General features: G+C 39.2%; 1 protein-coding gene across 1 annotated transcript in view; it reads right to left on the reverse strand.

The window, feature by feature from the left end:
- Positions 1-24,608, reverse strand: part of UNC13C (unc-13 homolog C) — a 435,134-nt gene that overhangs the window by 331,009 nt on the left and 79,517 nt on the right. The window contains exon 4 of the mRNA XM_075897272.2: positions 1,258-1,336. Within this exon, the coding sequence (XP_075753387.2) occupies positions 1,258-1,336 (79 nt within the window). The remainder of the gene's footprint in view (positions 1-1,257; positions 1,337-24,608) is intronic.

Consider the following 24,608-nt stretch of genomic DNA (forward strand, 5'->3'; position numbering starts at 1 on the left):
AAGACAAGATAAGTGAATGTTTTGTCCTTGATACAAGCGTAGGAGATGCCTTCTCACTGATTAGTACCTGGCAAACTGTCTAAAACAAAAGATAAGAGGAATACCCCATGGTATACAAGGAACAAGTTTGAACTGGAGTACTGAATCTTAGAGGACATATCAAGGGTTTTATAACTATCAAAAACATACTATAAATACAAGTGATTTTGAGAAGTATTTTGGAAGTAGACTGGCGGAAGATGAATATGCTGCGAGATAAGAATTTCTTCCCAAAAGGAGTTTACATATGTCTCATTTTTTTGTATCGCACTGCTTTGGTTTTAGGAAATAAATGTGTCTAAGCTTCGTCATTTGGTTTCTTAAATATTTTAAATACTAAACCATAAGTATAGTCAATTAATTGTCTATATATTGTCATCAGCAATGAATTGACTCCAATATGTCATTATCATTATCAGTATGTAATTCTGCCTTAATAGAAACCATCTTTGTGACATCTGATAGTGTAGTTATTTCCCAGCATAGAAAGAAAGTGTGGTATCTCTGAAGTAATACAAGGTGGTAATGTGGATAATGTTAACCTTTCAATAACTACTGTTAAATCCATTTATTTCAGCAGGTGACACTGACTCATTCATGCAACTTGAGGAACTATTCATGAGGCTGCTTGAATAACAATTAATATTGTTCAGAGTTGAAAGATTTCTAGTTAACTTCGACTAGACTGAAACACAACATAAATCGTGAGGTCACAGAATGACCTCCTTACTAGAATGATTTGTGCCTAGATTACTATGCCCTACAAGGGTTGCTATGGTAACAAACCCCATCATAAAACTATAGCTAAATCTTTAAATCATTGTAAACTTAAGAGTTTTATACATGTCTGTTTTTCCTCTGCTAAATGTACAATAAGTCGAAGAAATTGGTATCCCAAGCACCAAAGAACAAGTTTGTTGATTAGTTAATTTGGCATCATTTTAAATAGTGTGGTACACATGCACATCCATGCAGGTATATTATATGATTCTATTAATAATTTCAGCTCAAATTAAATATTAACATTAAGTGAAATGTAATCATATTTAGTATCTCATAATTACCATGTCTTACTTTGGCCTAGAATCAGCTTTCTAGACACTGTTTTCCATACAACATTGCAGAGTTCATAGTTAATGGCAGTGGCCATTACCTGGAAGAGCTGGAGAGAACTTTTTGAATGAATCAATAATTTTTTCAGTATGAGAGGTTACTCACCACATTTCGAACAATGGGAAAAGATTTTTTTCTACGCAGGTCTGGCATGCTGTCAATTCCATACAGTCCACGGCCAGGTCTTAGGGGAACATAAAAAGGGAGGGGGAAAAAAAGATTTTTGTTTAGGTGTTTACATCTATAAGGAGGACACTCCTTGTTTACAGAATTTCCTGCTACAAGATGAATATACTGTGCATAGTTAAAAGCAAAATTAACATTCTAGCAGCTAACAGCAGTGGTAATTTGTCACATTTATGAAAAATAAGTTCTAGTGATCTAAGAGTCAGAACTCTTGATCTCTTCCTAGTTTTCCCCCTGAGAAGCTTAAGCAAACCATTAAGCAAAGCTACATTAAGCAAACCAATTAACTTCCGTGCCTCATTTCATCCAGTTGTATAGCAGGTATCATAATAGTTTTGCTATATCACAGAGTGTTTTAAGGCTTAATCTATTCTTTAAAAAAATAAAAAAAATAAAGGGCTTTGAGAGCCTACGTACAAAATGATATTTAAATGCAGGCTGTTGACATTCACACAGTACAACTATATAAAGAATTCTGAGTATATTAAATAAAACGTTTTGATGTGTTAGCATGGCACTGCAGAAACAATTTCTAATGCAGTAAATAATTCCAACTGCAAATTTTTAATGCTGGCGGAGTGACCATATTGTTAGAATCTGGAGTGTTTTCTTATGCTCAGTTTGATTTCTTTACACACACACACACACACACACACACACACACACACACACACACACACACACACACACACACACACAACAGAATTTACACATAAATAATACAAACTAACTCCTATCCTCCCCAAATAGGTAAAAGCAGTAAAAAGGTAAGCAGTAGGGTACACTTTCATTGAGACTGTTCTATTGTGGGGAGAGCTGGCAAGGTTTGTCCCATGGAAGGACATGACATGAGATACCCAGAGAAGTTGGGCAAATATATTTTGCATAGAGGTCCAGAAGTTCCCCAAAATATTCCCTGGGACTTGCTTGGCACTGACCAAGTTTATGTGTAGAAACCTGAGAGAGACAAACAAAAGCAGATGAAAAAGCCCAACTTTGTTCTTCATAAAGGGTAAAGGACCAATTGCATAGACCACTCCCAGGACTGACAGACCCAATTTTATTTTGAGATGTTAAAAATTCTTGGGTGAAAATAATGCTCCACTAAAGTCAGTGGGAAAACTTCCAATGATTTCTACAGAGTCATTATTTCACCCCCCTAATGCCATTGAGCATTAGTTTCTCTTGACATGTGGAATGCAGTCTGCCTGGAATAGGTCTCTCAAGGGTTCCTAGTCTTCTTTGGCTGAAATGTATGGTTTGGGGAATTCACTCCCCTGTATCACGTAGTATAACTCAAGGTTCCATTCCATCACCCTCCAATTCAACAGGCTGCTGGAACAAACACAGCAGTATGTTAATGTTATTCATTTCTGAGTCTCATATGTCTCAGACTCAGACTATTGGGACATTGATCAGAATAAACTGGATGAAACAGAAAATAGCTCAGAAGGAGTTAGGGAGAGAAGATGATAAAGTTAGGTTGGTTTCATCCATGCCATTGAGTGGGTTTGTCAAACCTTTGCTCAATAATTTTGTAATTTTTCAGGTGCCATTAGATCTTCTACATCTTCTGAAATCTCAGATGTCTTTCTTCTATATTAGTCTAACCTGGTATTTTTGCTTACTCTGGATTTCCTCCACTAACACAAGTAGAAGCTATTGAAAATTGTTGAGGGTCATGTTTGAAGTACACATTTGGACAGCAAGATATTTGTGCTGACTTGTCTGGTTTTGGTCTAGTGTGATGGAAATGAATGTTTTCTTAGTGACCATGTTAATGAGTATATTTTCTTATAGCTGATGTTGCACAGGGCAAAGGGTATGTCTTGACCACAGGATGTGCTTAAATTGAAGGCTAACAGATACACAAAAATGAACTGTCAAAGGGCAATTAGAGAAAAACAAGAAAGTATGCCAAAGATCCTATGCGAACCAAAGGGTAAAAATGGCTTGGTTAAGCCATGTTTCATCAGTGCATGATCAGTGGCAACAAATCAACGAGATAAGAGAAATAGCAACATAAGGTGAGCAAAAATTTATCCAATTGAAGTTTATGCAGGTTCATAGAGCATTGCACAGACACGTACTGATAATATTTATAATACTTACTGGTAACTGGAAGGGAATCAATGAAAATGGGGATGTGGATAAAATGTGGAAAATTACAAGGGGGCAATCAAACTACTTCATAGGAGAAATCAGTCATGACCTGCCTACATACCAGGATAAGGTCACTATCTTTTTTCGGCAAGTCTGTCATTTCTTACTTTAATAGTAATTGTAATTACAAGACAAGCTTTTGGTTCAATAAAAGGTATGCAGCAATGAGCCAGGACTGAGCATCTGGCATTCTCACTCCCCAAAGCCACAATCATGTCCTCTTGAAAACAGGGTGTATTTGTAACCAAGGCTGAAATGAAGTACATCTCAAAAGACACGAATGACAAATGAATTCTGTGCTATTTTTAGCAAATTAATGTGCAATTACTAGAAACTTAAAATAAAGAGGGTCTATAATATTCTGTGATAGGATTGCTTTGTTCTGAAACCTCATCAAGGTGATTGGACACCAATAATTTTTGTTAAGAAAAAGAATAAAATGCACTAATGTGGAGAATGGGAACTGTCCTTTCCAAGTAAAGTCTAATTTTTCACATGAACTTGAAAAAAAGAGCTAAGAGGGGTAACAGGCACTTATGCCTTTAGGCCAGGGGTTCTCAAACGTTGTGATAGCGTGACACCCCGCCCCGCCACCCTCACTGCCCTGGGTCGCTTCCTCCCCCCTTCTCACCAGACTCCTTGCCCTCCTGGTTCCTTCAAGGCATTTGCAGTCCTCAACACCATTCCCCCCTGCAGGTTCCTTCCCCCCCCGTCTCTTTCTCCTCTGTGCCTCTTTTCTGCTTCACATCCCTTTGGTTCCTCCTTTCCTCTCCTCTCCTCCGTCCTCCATTCCTCTCCGGTGTCTCCTCTGCCTCCTCTTCTGACCCCCATGTGCCCTTATTTACCTCCAGGTCCTTTACCCCAACCCAATCCCCCAGCCCACTGCCTGAGGGACCCCACCCTCTCCCAGCTGGGGAAGAGTTCGGTTGCCTGGCAACCATGCCCCGGCCGGCCCCTTGCGCCTCCGCTCCTGCGCTGGCACCAGCCTCTCTCTCCTGACACCTTGTCTCCTCCTGCATCTGAGCTGCGCTCCAGGAGTCCCCCGGCCCCGGCCACGCTACGCGGCTTGCCGGCAGCTGCCTTCCGCCACCCTGCCTCTCTTCCTGGCCTGGGGAGAGGGGTCACAAGTGAAAAACCAAATCCAGCTTGACTGCCCTCTAAGTTGCTTGCGATCCCGCTAGAGGTCATGATCCACAGTTTGAGAAATGCTGCTTTAGGCTAATAATTCATTCAAGCATTATTCAACCTCTTTTCTTTTAACTGGTCTCCAAATATGCCTGATTAGTATACTGTACTCCTACAATACATAACACATTGTGCAATGACCAGATAATACTAAAAATTGAATAGGATTCCCTAACAGGGAGCACTGATCTGGCCATGGGTCGATATACGTTTGTGTGCTTCCTTTTATTAATGTTCAGTGAATTTCTAGCTACAGATACAGATATAGAATATTCAGGTCTTGTATTCCCTGCTAGTACAAGCTTGGGTGCTTTTGAAACCCTCAATACGACAGTGAGACAGAGCTTCTTTAATAAAGACACTAGTGGACATTTTACTAAGCGTTGTTCCAAGGATTTTCTGGGGGTTGAAAGATAAGTTTAGATGGATTTTTGGATGAATGGGAGAAATGCATCCTATTTACCTTTGACAAATGGTTGGACCCATTCAGATCTTGATTAGTGCATAGTAAGGAATCTTACACATTCAGACTGGCTATTGTATTGTTTGAAATATGCTAGTGGCCCATACCCCGTGAATTTTAGCTAGATAACAAATATTCCCAGTGCATTGATTGGATTAATAATGTGAATGTTAAACACAAATATGTATGTACAGTGCTGAAAAGAACAGAACTATTGCTTCATTTGTGCAAGCACAAAGCCCACTTTATTAGTTCTTCATCCTTCAGCACATGACCATAATTTGAGCTCTCTCTCTCTCCTGCAATTGTGCATCATACCTCAGCATGCACCTCTCTCCATAATGATAGGGATGAATATACACAGCCACTTCTCTCTCTCTCTCTCCTGCTTGGAGTTTTAGAACTCAGCAAGGAGGAGGGTAAAGGTAATAAGATCACATGACTTATGTAGGTTTATGATTTGAGTGACTTTTTGAATAATAATCACATACATGTATTTTCATTGACTTAAATGAAACTTTAAAAACTTCCTGTCAAGCCACATCTTTCTATGCTACCTTCATAATTTCCTCTTCTGCCTCTGGAGAAGGTGACTTAACTCACTATTAGTTTATGGGTTAATGCAGGGTTTTCCCATTCTACCCCCCAGGTGCTCCTCTCCCTACCATTGATCACACCTTTTAAAAATACAAATTAGCCATTCAACTCCATTGTATGATGGCCAGCTCCCAGTTCCTTGTGCTCAACTCCCTCTCCCCCAGGGCTGTGTGCTTCACACAGGGCTTTGAGGGCTCAAGGACAGGAGGGTATTTCCATACACACTGCTGGGATATGTCTCACTGCAGGGCTAAAGCTGAAATTGAGCTATGTCAATTGCATAGCTTAAGTCGAAATAGCTTATTTTGGCTTTTGATGCTGTCTACACAGCAGGAAGTCTGAGGAAGAGCACTCTTTCTTCGACTTCTCTTACTCTTCATACAATGAGGGTTACAGGAGTTGGAGTAAGAAGTCCTCCAACTTGACATCATTTTGACATTATGTTGAAATATCTGCTTGTAGTGTAGACATGGACTATGTTATTTTGGAATAACGTCTGTAATTCTGAAATAACACTGCTATGTAGATGTATGCCTGCTGTCCAGAGCTCAGAGACAGGTCCCTGAATGTGTCTGCTTTGAGAGAGCAGCAGGTCTGTGGATCAGTAACTCAGCATAGCTTCCAATGCTCTATTGCAGGGGTGTCCAAACTTTTTTCAAAGAGGGCCAGATTTGATGAAGTGAACATGCGTGAGGGCCGACCATTTTGCCTGACATTCTTTGAACCATTAAAATTAAATGCAAATTAACTATTTTATGCAAAGTTTATTGCAAACGGCATACTTTTTATTTCGTCACATGGATGACAAATCTAAACAGGTGTTAAAGCACTGTGCCTTTCATATCTGAAGGCCAGATGAAAAAAAAATCCAGGAAGCTGAAATATGTGTCAGGAACATTGTAAAGTACATTACATATTATTGGTAATAAAGGTTGTCTGTCAACTTTTAAGTTCAAAAAATATGAACAGGAACATAACACCAAGTATACATGTTGTGTCCAAATATATTTATAACTGATTTAGACCAACTGACATTAACTGAGATTTTACAATGTATTCATCTCAATACATATGGATTCGTTGGGGGCCATAAAAGATAGATATTGCCAAATTACCTGTGGGGCCGTATTAAACCGGAACACGGGCCGCAATTGGCCCCCGGGCCGGACTTTGGACATGCCTGCTCAATTGGGAGCTTTCCATTACCTAATCCTTTTACTCCACACCTTCTCCCCTTTCCGGGCACTCCCAACTTCACCAAACAGTCACAGAGTCCAGAACTTCTGAGAGAGAGTAATGCAGCTAGGGTCACATGCACCAAAATCCACACTCCATGCACAATGGAACTTTACTCCCTTTCTTTCAAGGAAAAGAATGAACTGAGAAAGCACATACAGTATAGTTTTGCTCATAACATGGCTCAGAAATGAAGGCAAAGTCTGGCTTTCTCTTCTTTCAATTTTCTTATTTAGAACTGTACATAAACCAAATCTGTGGGATTCAGTGTTCTAAGCCTGCAGGGGCTGGAGAGCCGCTCAAATCCCTCAATGCTTAATGTCAATCAGCAACTCACAAGAGGCCCCAGGTACCTTGCGGGATTGAACCATAGGTGAGCATGCAGAATAAAATGAAAGGGATCATTCAAGCTTTTCACAGTGCTGTTTTCTCAGGAGAAAGCCTCATATAGGTTTGTGAACTTGGAGTTTCATGAGCCAAGAATGCTGGCAGGCTTTTCTTCTATCCACTGCCTTTAAGCTCTGAGGCTTAGTGTTTGGTTCAATGGACAAGGTCTTGTAGGAAGTTTCCATAACTCATACATTATTAATCAGAAATACACAATGGATATGTGGCAAATACTCTGATTATATAATAATTTCAGATCCTAGATGATATCACAAGTTAATTAGGGTTTTAAGGGATGTGACCTGCTTCTTCCTGCAAGGGATGAGTTACTAAAGCGGAAATTTGGAGAAAACAGACTCTTTATATATCCAGAAAAGAAATTAGAATTGTTTAGCTAAAACACAAGTTTCAGCTTAAAGTGTCACCACTTTAGCTCACTGCCAAAGCAATATTCAGCAAATATTTAAATGTAGTTTTGGGAAGATTAGAAAATAATTTGTCATTTCACTTGAAATACATACTGATCAAATTAAACTGTAGGTATATTCAAAGTAATTACACAGGATATTTTGGACAGTCATTCCCTATTTATCCTCCTTTAGCTTCCAGATTAAAAATGCCTAGTTTCGTATCAGGATAGCTTTTCTAACTTCTGGAAATTCAGTCTCAGTATGGGACCTCAAAATCAAAACCCAACAATAATAGAGTTTAGAATGAAAACTTAACTCAATTTTTTTGATTCATGAACCAGAACAGAATCCAGCACACTGTCCTATGGCCACCTTGGTTGTGCACTGATACCACAGTACTGAGGTACTTCTGTTTGACATTAAAGTAAACAAACATGACAAGAGCATGCCTATTATGCAGACAATTTTATAAGGAGGAGATAGTTTTGCTGTTACTTTTCTGATGAACTTCCGAAGTAAATCCTGGTTACAATGACCAACTCCAGTCACAAGAAATGAGTTGTGTGTACACTGTTTCATTTCTCTCTTTGGGGTATCAATGTGATTGATTAGTCTCTCTGTCCTAGTACAGAACAAGATGCAAAGAAGAGCCAGCCAGAGAACAAGTGGAGTCAAAGCAGGGACTGCTACACAAGGAGGGAATGGAGAAAACAGGACTCAGACAGGGTGACCTCTCCTTCCAGCATTCTGCTGCACCCACACCCCAGCTTTAGGGGCCTGATAGAAACCTGAAAAGAGAAGCCAGCTAGATACTCCAGCTTGCAGGGGCTGAAGCAGCCAAAGCAGAGGTCTTTGGCCCTTTGGACAGCTTACACTTTTGACTGGATTTTCTATGCCCTGTGCTGACTGGCTGTTTGCGCCAAATTGTCCCCCTCCCACATGGTCTCTTCATCCCAATGTTACTCCTCTTATGCCCTTATTTCTCTCCCATTGCTTTAGGTTATAACCAACTAACTCCCGCCCATAGACATAAGCTTCAGAGGGGTAGCCAAGTTAGTCTGCAAGTTTTACCCATGGACACACACACACACACAAATTCTGAAACCAAAATGATATTTGCTGCTGTCACACATGTCACAGTACATGTGTGTTACACCCCTTATCTCAACCTGTGTCTGTCAGGTCTATTTAGAGAGTAAGCTCTTCAGGCCAGGAACCGTCTTTTGTTCTACAGCCGGTCCCTGAGTTGCAAATGGTCGACCGAAGCTGTTGTAAATGGCAGACCCCAAGTTACGAACACGATCCATGCTTACAAACAGCACAGTTGCATGTAACTATGGGGTCTGACTTATGAACAAACCAAGTTACAGACCAATTGCTTGGTCTGTAACCGGTTCATAAGTCAGGGAGAGGCTGTATGTTTGTATAGTACCACAGTGGAATGATACCCTGCCCATGGCCAGGACATCTGGGTGCTTTGGTGATACAAACAACAGCAACTGTGGGTAAATAATGTATTTTCACATTATTTAAGCTTGATCTAATTGTGATCACCCACACAACTTTTGACACATAGAAACCTAATGGCTTATTGGGGTTTTGGAGACACAAATGCAAGTTGTACTTGTGAGGAGTATCTTGCTATCTCCTCTCCAGCGAGACTTGTTTAGCCATTCACATTAACCCTCTTTTCAAATACCAGAGATTGTGTGTGGAGTATGAATGCAGAATCACAGAGTACCACATTGGAAGGACTTGTTCTTCCCTAGCCAACTGAATGTCAGCAAGCTAAAGAGAGCCCACAGGCCCTCAAGGTATCTTAAGAAACTCACTCAGGCTATGTCTACACTAGCTCGTTAATTCGAGCTATGTAGGCAAAACAGGCAACCAGAGTTGCAAATGAAGCCCGGGATTTAAATATCCCGGGATTTATTTGCATGTTCCCATCCGGCCGCCATTTTTAAATCCCCCTTAGTTCGAATGAACTGCCTGCGGCTACACGCGGCAGTTTAAAGTTAATCCGAACTAAGTCCTTAATTCGGATTAACTGTTACTCCTCGTGGAATGGATAACTGTCGTCATTGATGGTATTGTCATGTTTATTCCCAATATTACAGTTTGGGTGACTTGGAAGTTGCCTAAAATGTTTTACTTTTGCTATAATTATGCTTATAATTTTGTTGTTTTTCTCTTCACTAATTCTTGGCTTTCAGCACAACAGCCAGCCATGCCTCCAGGCAAGATAGCAATCTAAGTGCTTCTTCCAAGTCAGCTTTTCCCCATCTATCACACTTATGTGGATTTGGACACATTCATGGCACCTGTACAAGAATGTATCTGAGTGCACCACACCAGTTAAAACAGAATGTTATCAGCACAATCAGGTAAAAGCAAGCCTAAACAAATAACTTTAAATGGACTAAAAGCTACTTCTCATGGTCACCCATAAGTTTCAACAATTTGCTTCACTAAATGGACAAGTTGTCCTTAATATTTGTTCATTAGCTAAACTTCCCTATACTTATTTATAGAAGTAAAGTTATCCAAGAGATAACCTAAAACACAGTAATTTTAAGGATGCTTATCATATGATCCTTAGGCCCTCCCCAAAGTCAAATGAGGCTACTGATGAAATATTTTCCCTTCAGAAAGAGACAAAAAGAAATCAACACTGAGGTATCAAGGAAACTTCAAAATAAGTCACTTAGGTGTTGAATGCAGAATGCTCCTTATGCTGTGCATTAAAAAAAAATATCTGAAAATAAGGAAGATTTTGACACACTGGCAATTGCCCTTTTGGGAATGATCCCTTTACACTTCTTATTTAATATGGTAACCGTGTAACCGCTAAAAATCTTAGAGGTTACATGATTACCCATGCTGCGAGCTCTGTAGAATATATCTTAGTTTATCATAGAATACTAGGACTGGAAGGGACCTCAAGAGGTCATCAAGTCCAGCCCCCTTTCCCCATGGCAGGACCAAGTACTGTCTAGACCATCCCTGATACACATTTATCTAACCTACTCTTAAATATCTCCAGAGATGGACATTCCACAACCTCCCTGGGCAATTTATTCCAATGTTTAACCACCCTGACAGTTAGGAACTTTTTCCTAACGTCCACCCTAAACCTCCCTTGCTGCAGTTAAAGCCCATTGCTTCTTGTTCTATCCTCGAAGGCCAAGATGAACAAGTTTTCTTCCTCCTCTTTATGACACCCTTTTAGATACCTGAAAACGGCTATCATGTCCCCCCTCAATCTTCTCTTTTCCAAACGAAACAAACCCAATTCTTTCAGCCTTCTTTCACAGGTCATGTTCTCCAGACCTTTAATCATTCTTGTTGCTCTTTTCTGGACCTTCTCCAATTTCTCCACATCTTTCTTGAAATGAGGTGCCCAGAACTGGACACAATACTCCAACTGAGGCCTAATCAGTGAGGAGTAGAGTGGAAGAATGACTTTTCGTGTCTTGGTCACAACACACCTGTTAATGCATCCCAGAAACATATTTGCTTTTTTTGCAACAGCATCACACTGCTGACTCATATTCAGCTTGTGGTCCACTATTACCCCTAGATCCCTTTCTGCCATACTCCTTTCTAGACAGTCGCTTCCCATTCTGTATGTGTGAAACTGATTGTTCCTTCCTAAGTGGAGCACTTTGCATTTGTCTTTATTAAACTTCATCCTGTTTACCTCAGACCATTTCTCCAATTTGTCCAGATCATTTTGAAATATGACCTATCCTCCAAAGGAGTTGCAACCCCTCCCAGCTTGGTATCATCTGCAAACTTAATAAGCATACTTTCTATGCCAATATCTAAATCATTGATGAAGATATTGAAGAGAGCCGGTCCCAAAAAAGACCCCTGCAGAACCCCACTTTTTATACCTTTCCAGCAGGATTAAGAACCATTAATAACTACTCTCTGAGTACAGTTATCCAGCCAGTTATGCACCCACCATATAGTAGCCCCATCTAAGTTGTATTTGCCTAGTTTATTGATAAGAATTTCATGTGAGACCATATCAAATGCCTTACTAAAGTCTAGGTATACCACATCCACCGCTTCTCCCTTATCCTATCAAAGAAAGCCATCAGATTGGTTTGACATGATTTGTTCTTTACAAATCCATGCTGGCTGTTCCCTATCACCTTACCACCTTCCAAGTGTTTGCAGATGATTTCCTTAATAACTTGCTCCATTATCTTCCCTGGCACAGAAGTTAAACTAACTGTTCTATAGTTTCCTGGGTTGTTCTTATTTCCCTTTTTATAGATGGGCACTATATTTGTCCTTTTCCAGTCTTCTGGAATCTCTCCTCTCTCGCATGATTTTCCAAACATGATAGCTAGAGGCTCAGATACCTCCTCTATCAGCTTCTAGAATGTATTCTAGGATGCATTTCATCGGGCCCTGGTGACTTGCAGGCATCTAACTTTTCTAAGTGATTTTTAACTTGTTCTTTTTTTATTTTACCTTCTAAACCTACCCCCTTCCCACTAGCATTCACTATGTTAGGCATTCCTTCATCAGACTTCTTGGTAAAGACCGAAACAAAGAAGTCATTACGCATCTCTGCCATTTCCAAGTGTCCTGTTACTGTTTCTCCCTCCTCACTGAGCAATGGGCCTACCCTGTCCTTGGTCTTCCTCTTGCTTCTAATGTATTTATAAAAAGTCTTCTTGTTTCCCTTTATTCCTGTAGCTAATTTGAGCACATTTTGTGCCTTTGCATTTCTAATCTTGCCCCTGCATTCCTGTGTTGTTTGCCTGCATTCATCCTTTGTAATTTATCCTACTTTCCATTTTTATAGGACTCCTTTTTTATTTTTAGATCATGCAAGATCTCGTTGTTAAGCCAAGGCAGTCTTTTGCCATATTTTCTATCTTTCCTATGCAGTGGAATAGCTTGCTTTTGGGACCTTAACAATGTCCCTTTGAAAAACTGCCAACTCACCTCAGTTGTTTTTCCCCTCAGTCTTGATTCCCATGGGACCTTACCTATCAGCTCTCTGAGCTTACCAAAATCCGCCTTCCTGAAATTCATTGTCTCTATTTTGCTGTTCTCCCTTCTATCCTTCCTTAGAATTGTGAACTCTTTGATTTCATGATCACTTTCACCCAAGCTGCCTTCTACTTTCAAATTCTCAACCTGTTCCTCCCTATTTGTTAAAATCAAATCTAGAACAGCTTCCCCCCGGTAGTTTTTTCAACCTTCTCAAATAAAAAGTTGTCACCAATGCAGTCCAAGAACTTATTGGATTGTCTGTGACCCGCTGTGTTATTTTCCCAACATATATCTGGATAGTTGAAGTCCCCCATCACCACCAAATCTTGGGCTTTGGATGATTCTGTTAGTTGTTTAAAAAAAAAAAAACCTCATTCACTTCTTCCACCTGGGTAGGTGGCCTATAGTAGAATCCTAGCATGACATCACCCTTGTTTTTTACTCCTTTTAGCCTAACCCAGAGACTCTCAACACTTCCGTCACCTATGTCCATCTCCACCTCAGTCCAAGTGTGTACATTTTTAACATATAAGGCAACACCTCCTCCTTTTTTCCCCTGTCTATCCTTCCTGTGCAAGCTGTACCCTTCCATCCCTACATTCCAATCATGTGTATTATCCCACCAAGTTTCTGTGATGCCAACAATGTCGTAGTTGTATTTATTAATTTGCACTTCCAGTTCTTCCTCCTTATTACCCATACTTCTCGCATTTGTATAAAGGCATCTAAGATACTGATTTGATCTTGCCTCCCAGTTTTGCCCTGACCCTCCTCTCTTTCTGCCATTATAGCCCATGCTCCCTCCCGTTTCTGACCCATCTCCCAGGTCTCCACGTTCTTCACTTACCCGTGGACTTTGCTCACCTGTCCCCATCGAATCTAGTTTAAAGCCCTCCTCACTAGGTTAGCCAGTTTGTGTCCCTTACGCCTCCTACAAGGAGGTTTACAGGATCTGTTGAAAAAGACTTTCTTTCTCGACAGATCCCCCTCTAGACTGCCGCTTTTTGCTGACAAAGTGCTGAGTCCACAAAAAATGGCGGCCATTTTAATGCAAATTAAGCACGGGATATTTAAATCCCCGCTTCATTTGCAATGTTGACCTGCCTAATCTGCATCCTTCTGCCAACAGATGGATGCAGTCTAGACATACTCTCAGAGCCCATGGTTTCAGAAACACCGGGTTAAAGGGTTAATCAGTTAAACTCTGACATCCCTATGAACAATACGTTTTACTACATTTTACAATACAGAAATGGACCTGATTATATTAGTCTTCTAAACATTGAAATATCAGCCCAGGAAATGCTATCAAAATATATTATAATATTAGAAAATCTTGATACTTTCCATGTTACCTGCTCCTAACTGCCCCAAGCCCTCCATTCCATCTTTTTGGTTCATTTATCTTGCTGCATATTATTATTAATCAATACTAAGCTCCTCAGGGCAGGGACAATTTCTCCATATCTACAAATGATTAATACAATATCTGATAGAGGCCTCTAAGCCCATGGTAACACAAGTAATTAATAAAACAATACAAAGTTTACTCACACTGACAAAGTTTACCCACAGTGACAATTAACAAAATAATACAAAGTTGACTCACACTGACTCATAGCTAGCATAAGTCATTTGGAAGCACAATGATATTTACATATTTTCAAATAAGAATCTCTCTCAAACATAATTTTAACCAGACTTGTGATGTACCTATGTATTAAAATCTGGCTATTCCAGCATTTCTCTATATCTGTTTCTATTGTAAAAGTATGTGTAGTGTGTCAGAAAGATCAAATGTTTCTATGGCCTCTAGTGAGAACTATTAAACATTTTTGAGACAATTCACTACTTTTCTAGAATTGTCTATGCTGTGAATAATTGGTGGTCCTTTTGAGTTTAATTGATATTTAATAGGCTAATACAGACACCTTTTATTTTAATTGACACCTTTTAATTGACATCTTTTAAAGAGTTCTGGCACTCATTTTGCTTCTACAGGTTGACATTCTTGGTTTTTTCCCTCCACTCCCCCAGCTCAGAATAAAACCTGCACATTTTCTTCTCTCAGAAAAACAAACCTGTTGACCCTTTGTTTTGCAAGGATCCTGAAAGCTTTCACACCTTGTGTTTTGCACAGTAACCACATTTAAAAGTAGCAATTTGAAAATGAGAAAGAAAAAAAAAGAACCCTTATGATTCTAGCTTTGTGAATGGCCAATTCTGGTACAAAATCCTCCTAAATAATTACAAGTCCTCAATTTGCTTCTTCATTAATAAAAGCCTTCAGAATCTCAGAGATGATTCGTAAGATACAGATTCAAATCATAAATGCCAAAGATTCCAAAACTTGTTAATTAAATGCTCAGGAGGTGATGATAACATTATTTTATGATTTGGACCAAGAAGCACTTAGTTTATCAAGATAGGAAAAGAGCAGATATGGAATATCAAAGTAGCACTGAGCAAAATACAGCTACTAGTACTTAGGCCACACTAACGCCTGGTGCCAGCACTCCTCAGAATGGAAGAATGCATGTAAACGGCACAGCAGGGCAAGCAAATGCACTCCTAACTGCCTACTACTTCTGCCTGTGAGGAGGATCTCAGAACCAGTGATTGACTCACTCAAGAAGGGGGGCAGCGGTTTTGGTCAGGCTCTATATAACCCAAATGGAACATTGTTGCATCTTCCCAAAAGGATACAGAGTAAACAGTTACTTTCAAAGCAAAAGCAGCATCTTAACAGCTCTGTGTCTCTGCCTTATTTAAGCAGTGACATAATGACAAAGCACATAATATATCATTCTGATTCTTGTGCGGGAAGAGTACATTCTTCTATAATTTGTGGGGAAAATGTAAACGTAAACTGTTTGTATGCCTGTTGGCCTTGTCTAGCTTTGACGTCAGAAATGCCATCTTCCCCCACCAGTCTATTGATATTTTGCCCCTTATTTTGGATGAAAATTTGATGCACATGCTTGTCACAGCAAATCTGGAACATTGTAACTCATGTCTTCACTAAATGCAAGATTGACGCTGCCATGGTTGATCTTCTGGAGTTCAATTTTGTGAGTCTATTTAAGACTTACTAAATCAGACTCAGAGAGTGCCCCATTGTCATCCAGTACTCCTGCTCCTGCGAGGAGTAAGGGAAGCTGAAGGAATCATTTCCTCTTGTTGGCCTCCCACTGCGGAGATGGTGGGGAAGCTTTAAACAAGTTTGACTCCAACTACATAATTAACATACGTGGAGATGTGTCTCTTGATTTGATCTTCCCTTATAGTATTTACCTGGCCTTACTGTCCTAGCACTTAGAGGTGGTAGCAATATAAGAGCTCCAGTCTGTGTAAAGCACAATTGTATGCCATCAAATCCATAACTGTTGATCAGGCCCGGCCAAAGACTTTGCGGGGCCCAAGGCGGTATGTTGCGGTTGGCTGCACCATGTGGCCGGATAGCTCCCAGCCACGGCAGCAAGTGAGCAACCAGGCAGCTGGGCGCTGGGCAGCTGGGTGCCGGGCAGCGTGGAGCCCTAAAAGCATGGGGCCCAAGACAACCACCTTGCTCGCCTTGTCCTAAGGCTGGGCCTGCTGTTAGTGCAACAAACCAATCAATGGCTCCCAGTCTAGTTTCAATGACACAAGCAACAATTGTGTATGTGGTTTTCCATTTTAAAGCAGATCATACAGCCCTTAAACCTTAACATTTCATCTGTTTGGTTCATTTGCTATGACTGGAACTCTGAAGCCAGAGTCTTGAGTTATGTTCTGCCTTACAATGTGAAGGGGCAATGTGAAGCTGCAGTGACAGCACCAGAAGGCACTGGGTTTCACAAACCATTTTGCCTCACAGTGCTCCCTCAGCACAGAGGGCAAAACCCCCTGCTGAGCCATCCCTTTGGAAGGAGCAACAAGGAATCCCATCCATGGTCAGCCACTTCTGCTTGCTAGTGTTCCATGCTTTCCTGTATTCCTCATGATTTCCATGGTGACAGTGATATTAAGCTGTAGTTTGATTTATTAAATATATTGGAATATTCTGATATTTATGGTTGGTTTATATTTACAGTTGGAGGGGGAGTTGCTCACCTTAAACACCTTAAATTTGTCAATATACAATAGAAGGTGGTAAAACCCTCCCATGCTTTTGGTGGAGGATAACTTCACTTTCGTGATAATGAGAATGAGGTTAATGATGGATGGTTCAGGATGGGGGAAATGCCACCCAAAAAAGAATGTTCCAATTTTAAGACAGACTATAGGCCTGCCTGTACATTCCAGAACTGAAGTTCAAAATGTATTTATTGTTAAAGGCCTCCAGAAAAATCCAATTCACCTCACGAATCTTGTCCCCCTGGTTTCTTAACTAGTTCTGTCTATTTTTCTACCTTTGGCTTCCTTCAAGAACCTTCATGCTATCTTTGTTATACTCTTACACCTTATATATCTGCTTTTTCCAAATATCAAACATCTTTTCTCCTTTTCCCTCTCCTTCTGTTGTGACTTATAATTAAATTATGTATTGATATTATTTACATTAAATTTGCAAAATATGGACCTCTTGCTATATCCCCTGGAATCAATGAAAAGACAGGCAGTGGGCAAAAAGCCTTATAATCCTAAGAGTTGACTGATTAGTCTATATTTTGTATGAAATGCACTAAAGAAAATAAAATGTTGCTATATTTTATTGTGTTTAAAAGAACTATTCTATTGCTGTATGTAATCAGGAACACCTGAAGGGAAATCAGATCCTAATTGTACTCACATTTCCAGGTTCCTTCGCTTTCCTGCCAGTTCTCCCTTTGCTAGAACATATTTTTTAAAACTTTTACTCAAATACAGAAGCATACGTATCATAATACCTTGTTACTGTTTAGACTAACGATGCAGCATCCAGCAGCCAGTCATAAAGCCCCAAGTGTTACTTAAGGAGGTTTGTCTGAATCTGGGACCAAGGGAAAAAAATTCAGGCAGAATTCTCCTCTTACTTCCACCAGTTTTCTACTTGTGCAACTGTGCTTATAGTCATGAAGTTACTCTCGATTACACAGCTTTGAGAGGAGACTCAGCCCCTTCAACAGTGGGTCCACAAAGGGAAGATTTTACTGGTACTGCAGAATGTAATGTTCTGTTCATCTGCATGTTCTTAACATTTTTTTATACACAGGCAAAAATATTTGTTTACTATACATATTTGCACACAGCATGGATTTAGATGTTATATAATTACAGAAGTCCCTCATTTCTATTATCAGTGCAACCACCCTTGGAACAAAGTACTATTAAATATGATTTCTGTCACAGTTCATCTTTATTAGCTCTTTGACAATAAACATAAGTCAGGTCAACGTGACATTATGCATTCTCAACAACTACATTGTTAAAGGGACTGAATATGGCTGATGTAGTTGTACCCTTATAAGGTTATTGGAAATGAAACAATGCACAATGGACAGATTTGCTGTTATAGCATGTAAATTTCTCCACACTTGATTATTTTTCTACATAAAGGAATTTAGTTTAATTTTTAACTTTTTCCCTCCCGCCCTGGATCTAAATTCTTTGGAAATAATCATAATGGTACTTAAGTGAAGCTTAAGTGATATTTAACTTGTTTCCAAATCAAAGTAATGATGAAAATGTGATGAGCTCTGATAGTTTTATGTTTTTAAATCACTTTGTATTGCACATACCATTTAAGTTTATTGGAATATTTCATTTTTTAAAGTGCTTGCTTGGAATTATAGTATTTATGATTTTAGGCATGTCTTTTGTGCAGTAATTTTATTTATTGAGTTCAATAGGATGTTATAAATATAGAATATAAGTAGTATTGAGCAGCTTTAATCTTCAGTACTGGAACATTTATAAAAATCCAACTTCATCATCACTTCTCCTCACTCTCTCCAGAAGAATAACAGCAGTATTCTCTGGTGAAAAATAATGTATATTTCAGCCCCATCATTTTATATTTAACTGCATGAAGATCATTTCCTGAATATGTACCCCAAACAGGCACACAGTTCGTTGCAGTCCTGGCACAGAGGAAACTGATTTTTTAAATATTCACAGATGTCACAATTTACTTCACCTGGGTGGGGGGGGGGGGGGAAGAAGGAGAGAGGAGATACTATGTTCAGCAACATTGAAATAATGTAAGGCATATGTTACTAATGTCTTTGGAAATGTAAGAGAATGGAATAACGTAAGTTAATTACTGGAACTATGAAGTCTGACAGGGCCACCTTAAAAATGTCCCAAGAAGCATTAATTCAGTCCCATGTGGCAATAAATTAATTTATGCCACAGGTACAAGATGGGTTGGAATTAAAAAAAAAAGTTTATGAACTGTGATGATGTATATGAGAGCTGGGAGAAAAAACTGTAGCACTATAAAAGAGATTATGGAACTGGATTTACAGTTTTCTATGTGCTCAGTACATTAAAGTGCCACCAAAGAACTACCTCACACTTCCTCTGCAAATGAAATTTGGCTTAAAGAAGCCTTAATAAGAACTAAAAATATCACATTAAGACACTGGAAAATGAGTCAAATCCCTCAGTTGCAGAACAGGCACTATCCTACCTAATTCAATATTATATGAGAAGCAGCAGTACCAGTTTCAGGATAGGATAAGAGGGGCTATATTAAGGAAATGTATCAATTCAAATTATGTGAAGCATAAAAGAGAAGAGCAACAAGTGTAAAAGGACTTGGTTTATTCTGGAAATTAATTTTAAGAATACAAGTGTGAAACAGTGTTGGGCAATTTAATTTACATAGTGTTTTTCATTTGTATTGTTATATATACCCAGGCATATCCATATGATATGGGATTAGATATTTGAAGCTCTTATGTAGCAGAGATTGTTAATACAGACTCAATTCTAGTTTGAAGTAGTTCAGGAAGCATGATTGAATGGTGGTTTGTGTTCCAGTGATCCGAGGACCGGAGAATGCTGAACTGGTTCCAAGGAATAGGCAAGAGGTGTATCATGCTCAAAATTGTTCCCGATGCTTAATGGGCCATCAGGACTATTTCAGCAGCTGGGGACCACCCAGGTTTAGGAAAACTCTAGCCACACCCCTTTTTCCTATCATGCCCTCTGCACTGCTACCAGAATGCAGGCCAGCTATGCTGCCTTTAAGGTAGTTTTGCATAAAGGTGCAAAACATCTAAAATGCTATATACTAATTTTAAAACTTTATTTTTTACAGAAAAGTTGTTTTTCGCAGGAAATATGGATTCTCTCTCACACCAGCATAAATCAGGAGTATCCTGAAGTCAATGGACTCACACTACTATAAAACTGGTATAAGAGAGAAATCGGACTTCAATGTCGGGTAAACATTCTTGGCATTATTTCCTTAGTACTGTTCTTGCAATATAACAACAACACAAATAGTTTATTTTGAAACCCAATTCTACACTTAAATTGGCTGCCTCAATAATTTCATAAAAAAATGAATGTTATACATAGGAATCTTAGAGATATTTTCAAAATCACCTAGGTGCATAACTGTCATTGAAATTCACGCTATCTTTTAAAAGCTGGTCCTGAATCTTTTTGTGGGCAGCTCTTATCCTGAGCACAAATTTAGGCTTATTGGATCTTGCATTATAAAACCAACCTTCCTTGCATTTAACACCTCATTTTCATGAAAAGCTAAGTATGGGACACTTCCTACCAACTCAATTAGCCTCATTAGCACCAGTCCTACAACTGATGGGTACCTTCTTTAATTCTTCCCTTCTTCTTCCATTATAAATGTTGGGTTCCTGTTATTTCCACTCCATCTTCTAGCTCATCTGAAGAAGTAGGTTTTGCCCAGGAAAGCTCATGATACTATACAATATTTTTGTTAGTCTCTAAGGGTATGTCTACACTGCCACCCTAGTTCAAACTAGGGTGGCTAATGTAGGCATTCGAACTTGCAAATGAAGCCCAGGATTAAAATATGCCAGGCTTTATTTGCATGTTCCCGGGCGCCGCCATTTTTAAATGCCCGGTAGTTCGGACTCAGTGCCCGCAGCTACACGCTGCACTCCTCATTGCAGTAGGAGTAATGGTAGTCTGAATTAGGGGCTTTAGTTCGAACTACCTAGCCTGTGCCATGTGTAGTCCGAACTACCGGGCAGGGAGTCCGAACTACCGGGCATTTAAAAATGCGGCACCCGGGAACATGCAAATAAAGCCCGGAATATTTTAATCCCGGGCTTCATTTGCAAGTTTGAATGACTACATTAGTCACGCTAGTTTGAACTAGGGTGGCTAGTGTAGACATACCCTGAGGTGCCATAGGACTACTCTTTGTTTTTCAAGTTACAGAATAACACAGCCTCCCTTTGAGACTTAGGCTTATGTAACTCAAAGGTACTGAAAGTCAAGGAAAGCTATTAAGTGATCTAATTTTCAAAAATATTAGCACCCATCTAAATATAGAATTCAGAGCATAATATTAAGTTCCCAATGTTGAAAATCTTGGTCACTCTCTCTTACCACTTTCCATATGAGCCCTACTTACTAAAGGACAAATGTTAATTTCACCAAAAATCTAAATAACCAGGACGTGCACTGGGAAATTCTGAACATTTTCTTTTCCAGCCCACAGAGTTGCTCTTTGGCTCCTATGTCTTCTCCCATCAAAGGCAGTTGGAATCATAATGACTTCAGTAGAATTAAGATTAGGCCCGGTGAATGAGACATGAAATTATGATTGGGGTTCTAAGCCATTTCCAGGCATCCACATCTATTGAGATAGCTATAGTAACTAAAATGTCCAACACGGCTTCATGTTAAAATAAAGCTGGCTGCTGGAAATCAATGGGCCACATTCACTCATGGATAACTTCACTGAAGTCAATCAGATCACATGAGGAACTGAACTATCTTACATGTATGTGTCTGTGGTAGAAAGAAGATGGAATAGTACTGGGTACCAATAAAATGCCTTTGCATCTCTGTTGCAAAATAGGTAACGTTTGACGATTAAGTCTTGAAGTGAATGTAAATGCCACTATTTTTCATGGGTATTAACATACTGAATTCACTCTCCATGACTCATAGTTAATACTTACACTACTTTTCACCCTTGAATAATGAAAGAATACCCTCTAATTAGGATATGCAGATGCAATGTTGCACACAGGAATTTAGAAATACCATCATGGAACCAGGCTGCATACTTCCAGATCTGGCAGCATTTGAATTAAACCTTCTCCAGTAGCATTTGATGTAATTTATTTTTCTATCACACACTACATGTCCTAGACCAGAAAGCCTTTTTACAGAACAGTCAATCATAAAATAAAGATTGTGAAGGATGTAAGACAAACTTTAGAGCAGGGAAAATGATTCAATGTCTTGGCAAAACAAGTTCCCAATAGGTGTACAATACAATTAAACAAAATAGCATACCCCAGCTGCAGGGAGTTAAGGGGAGAGGGAAAAAAAGAGGAGGAAATAAGCAGAGAAGTCAGCAATGCCAAGGGCAGATATAAAATCAGGTGAAGGAGAAAGACATAAGACGAGGAAATCAATTTTTAATTGTATTGGAAGTGGCTGATAAGCAGGTGAAGGTCATATGATAAATAATTATAAAGGCTCAGGTGATCCCAATTTCTGGACAAGGCACGTTCTTCTGGATCCCTAAAGTTTCCTATAGGGTGTTCTGGAAAGCTATGCAAGAGGGAATTGTAATAATGAAAACTATCTTAGGGGTTTATCCTGCTGACCATCACCAGAGGGTGTGAGTCCCTCCTGCAGCAAATAAATAGTCATAATGACATCCCTAGTGGAACTGTATGTTTACCACTGCTAGGACATTCAAGACAAACACAAAATCTTCTCCATCCACTTATAAGCTAGAATCCTTCACAGAATTTTAAATTTTTTCCCCACGTATGTTCAGAGCAGTGAGTTCGAGTTTGTTTGTTTTTTACTTATTTTAAAATATTAGATAACTATTAATTTGTTTTAAAGGATTTTTCCTGCAAAATTAAGGCAATATTTAAACAACATAATATCAATAAAAACGTGTGTCACAACTTTATCTTTTAACTATAATATCCATGACTTTCCCCTTTCTCTGCCAGGACAATTATGATGGAGAAAAATGATTAAGAATCTAAGCCTGTCCCTTTTAAATCAGTCACAAAATTGTCTTCCATGGGAGCAAGATGTGGCCCACTGGGTGTAAAGAAGACTCTAAGCCGAGGCCGGGTAAAGATAATACACCTAAACACTCGAGAGACTGAAGACTCCATTCAGCAATTCTTATTCTCATGGTTATTCATTATTTGTGAGCAATCCCATTAACATGAATGAGAAAGCTCATTTGGGTACGGATTACTCAGGCTAGTAAGGTCTGCTCATCTAAGTATGGGTTGCAGGATCTATTGCACTTATTATTTTGTTTATCACACCCTTTCCTATAACATCTAGGAGCCTATCACTGGGGATTAGAGCCTTTGGTGGTGTGGAAGAAAAGAGCAAGCTAAAAATTCAAGGATGGCTAAATTTTCTTCTTTGGGGAACAAAGTTATGGTTTGAGTTAAGGGGACTGATGATGCAGTCGAAGAGAGAAGAAGAAAAAGACAACTTGCCTCTGAAAGATTCAATGGAAAGACATTATACTTTCCTACAGAGTTCTGGCAGGCAGGTGTATACAACACAGTGGAATTGAGAGATTCATTAGGTGAACTGACTGCTGTAATTCAGAGCTGCTTGTTGTTTATTCCATATATCACAGCCATCGTCTCCTTTTTAACACATTCCATTTGAAAAGCTTTTCTCTTCAAGGGCATCTATAAGACTCCTCTATTGCCTCCAGTTTGGCAGAGCTGTTATATGTTTGTGAATTCCTCTGTGTATATCTTCAAACGATTCCAAGCTCCTTGGAACTGGAAGCATTTCACCTTATTTATGTTGTGAAGCATCACAAACACTGCTGACATTCCAGTAAATGAAAATCAAAACTATGGCATTTGTTCCAGGATATTGAAAGGTGATATTACGTTTTCATTAATAACAACATTCTTATAGTTTTGTAACTGACATCTACTCTAATACATAAAGGCTGATATCATTGAATAACAAAGGAAGATACTGTCATATTGACTGTTTAATTATGAATACATTAGTAATATGATACATCTAAATTGTTGCATATCTGTTATATTAAAATAGGTAAAATGGATATTAAGGATTTAATAAGTAGTACTAAATGCTGCCATTCTCTCTCATTGACTAACACTGGCTTTGAGTGGAACAACTTGCAGAGTAAAGGTGTGTCCACACAGCAAAGTTATTTTGGAATAACAGCTGTTATTCCAAAATAACTATGTGAGCGTCTACGCAGCAATTCCATTATTTCGAAATAATTTCGAAGTAACGGATAGCTTATTCCAACTTTTGTAAACCTCATTCTACAAAGAATAATGCCTATTCCAAAATAGCTATTTCAAAATAAGGTGTGTATAGATAGATGCTCCACTTCTGCTATTTTTGAAATAGCTCCTCACAAGAGCCATTCTAAGCTATTCCTCCTGGGACTCTAAATCAAGATACCTCGTCTACATTAAGGAAGCTTCCCTCGAATTAATTTTGAAGCTTCTGTGCAGAGTGGACATGCTATTTTGAAATAAGCTTTTTCAAAATAACTATTCCGGAATAGCTTACTCTGAAATAACACTGCAGTGTAGCCATAGCCTTATAAGAGATTGCCACAATATGAATTGGCCCTTTAAGGGGGTTAGGGTTCAGGGAAGCATACTCTGCCTCTGGTAGTAAAGGAAATAACAGAG

This window comes from Pelodiscus sinensis, chromosome 14 (genome assembly GCF_052426305.1).
Source record: "Pelodiscus sinensis isolate ZL-2025 chromosome 14, ASM5242630v1, whole genome shotgun sequence".
NCBI lineage: Eukaryota > Metazoa > Chordata > Testudines > Trionychidae > Pelodiscus > Pelodiscus sinensis.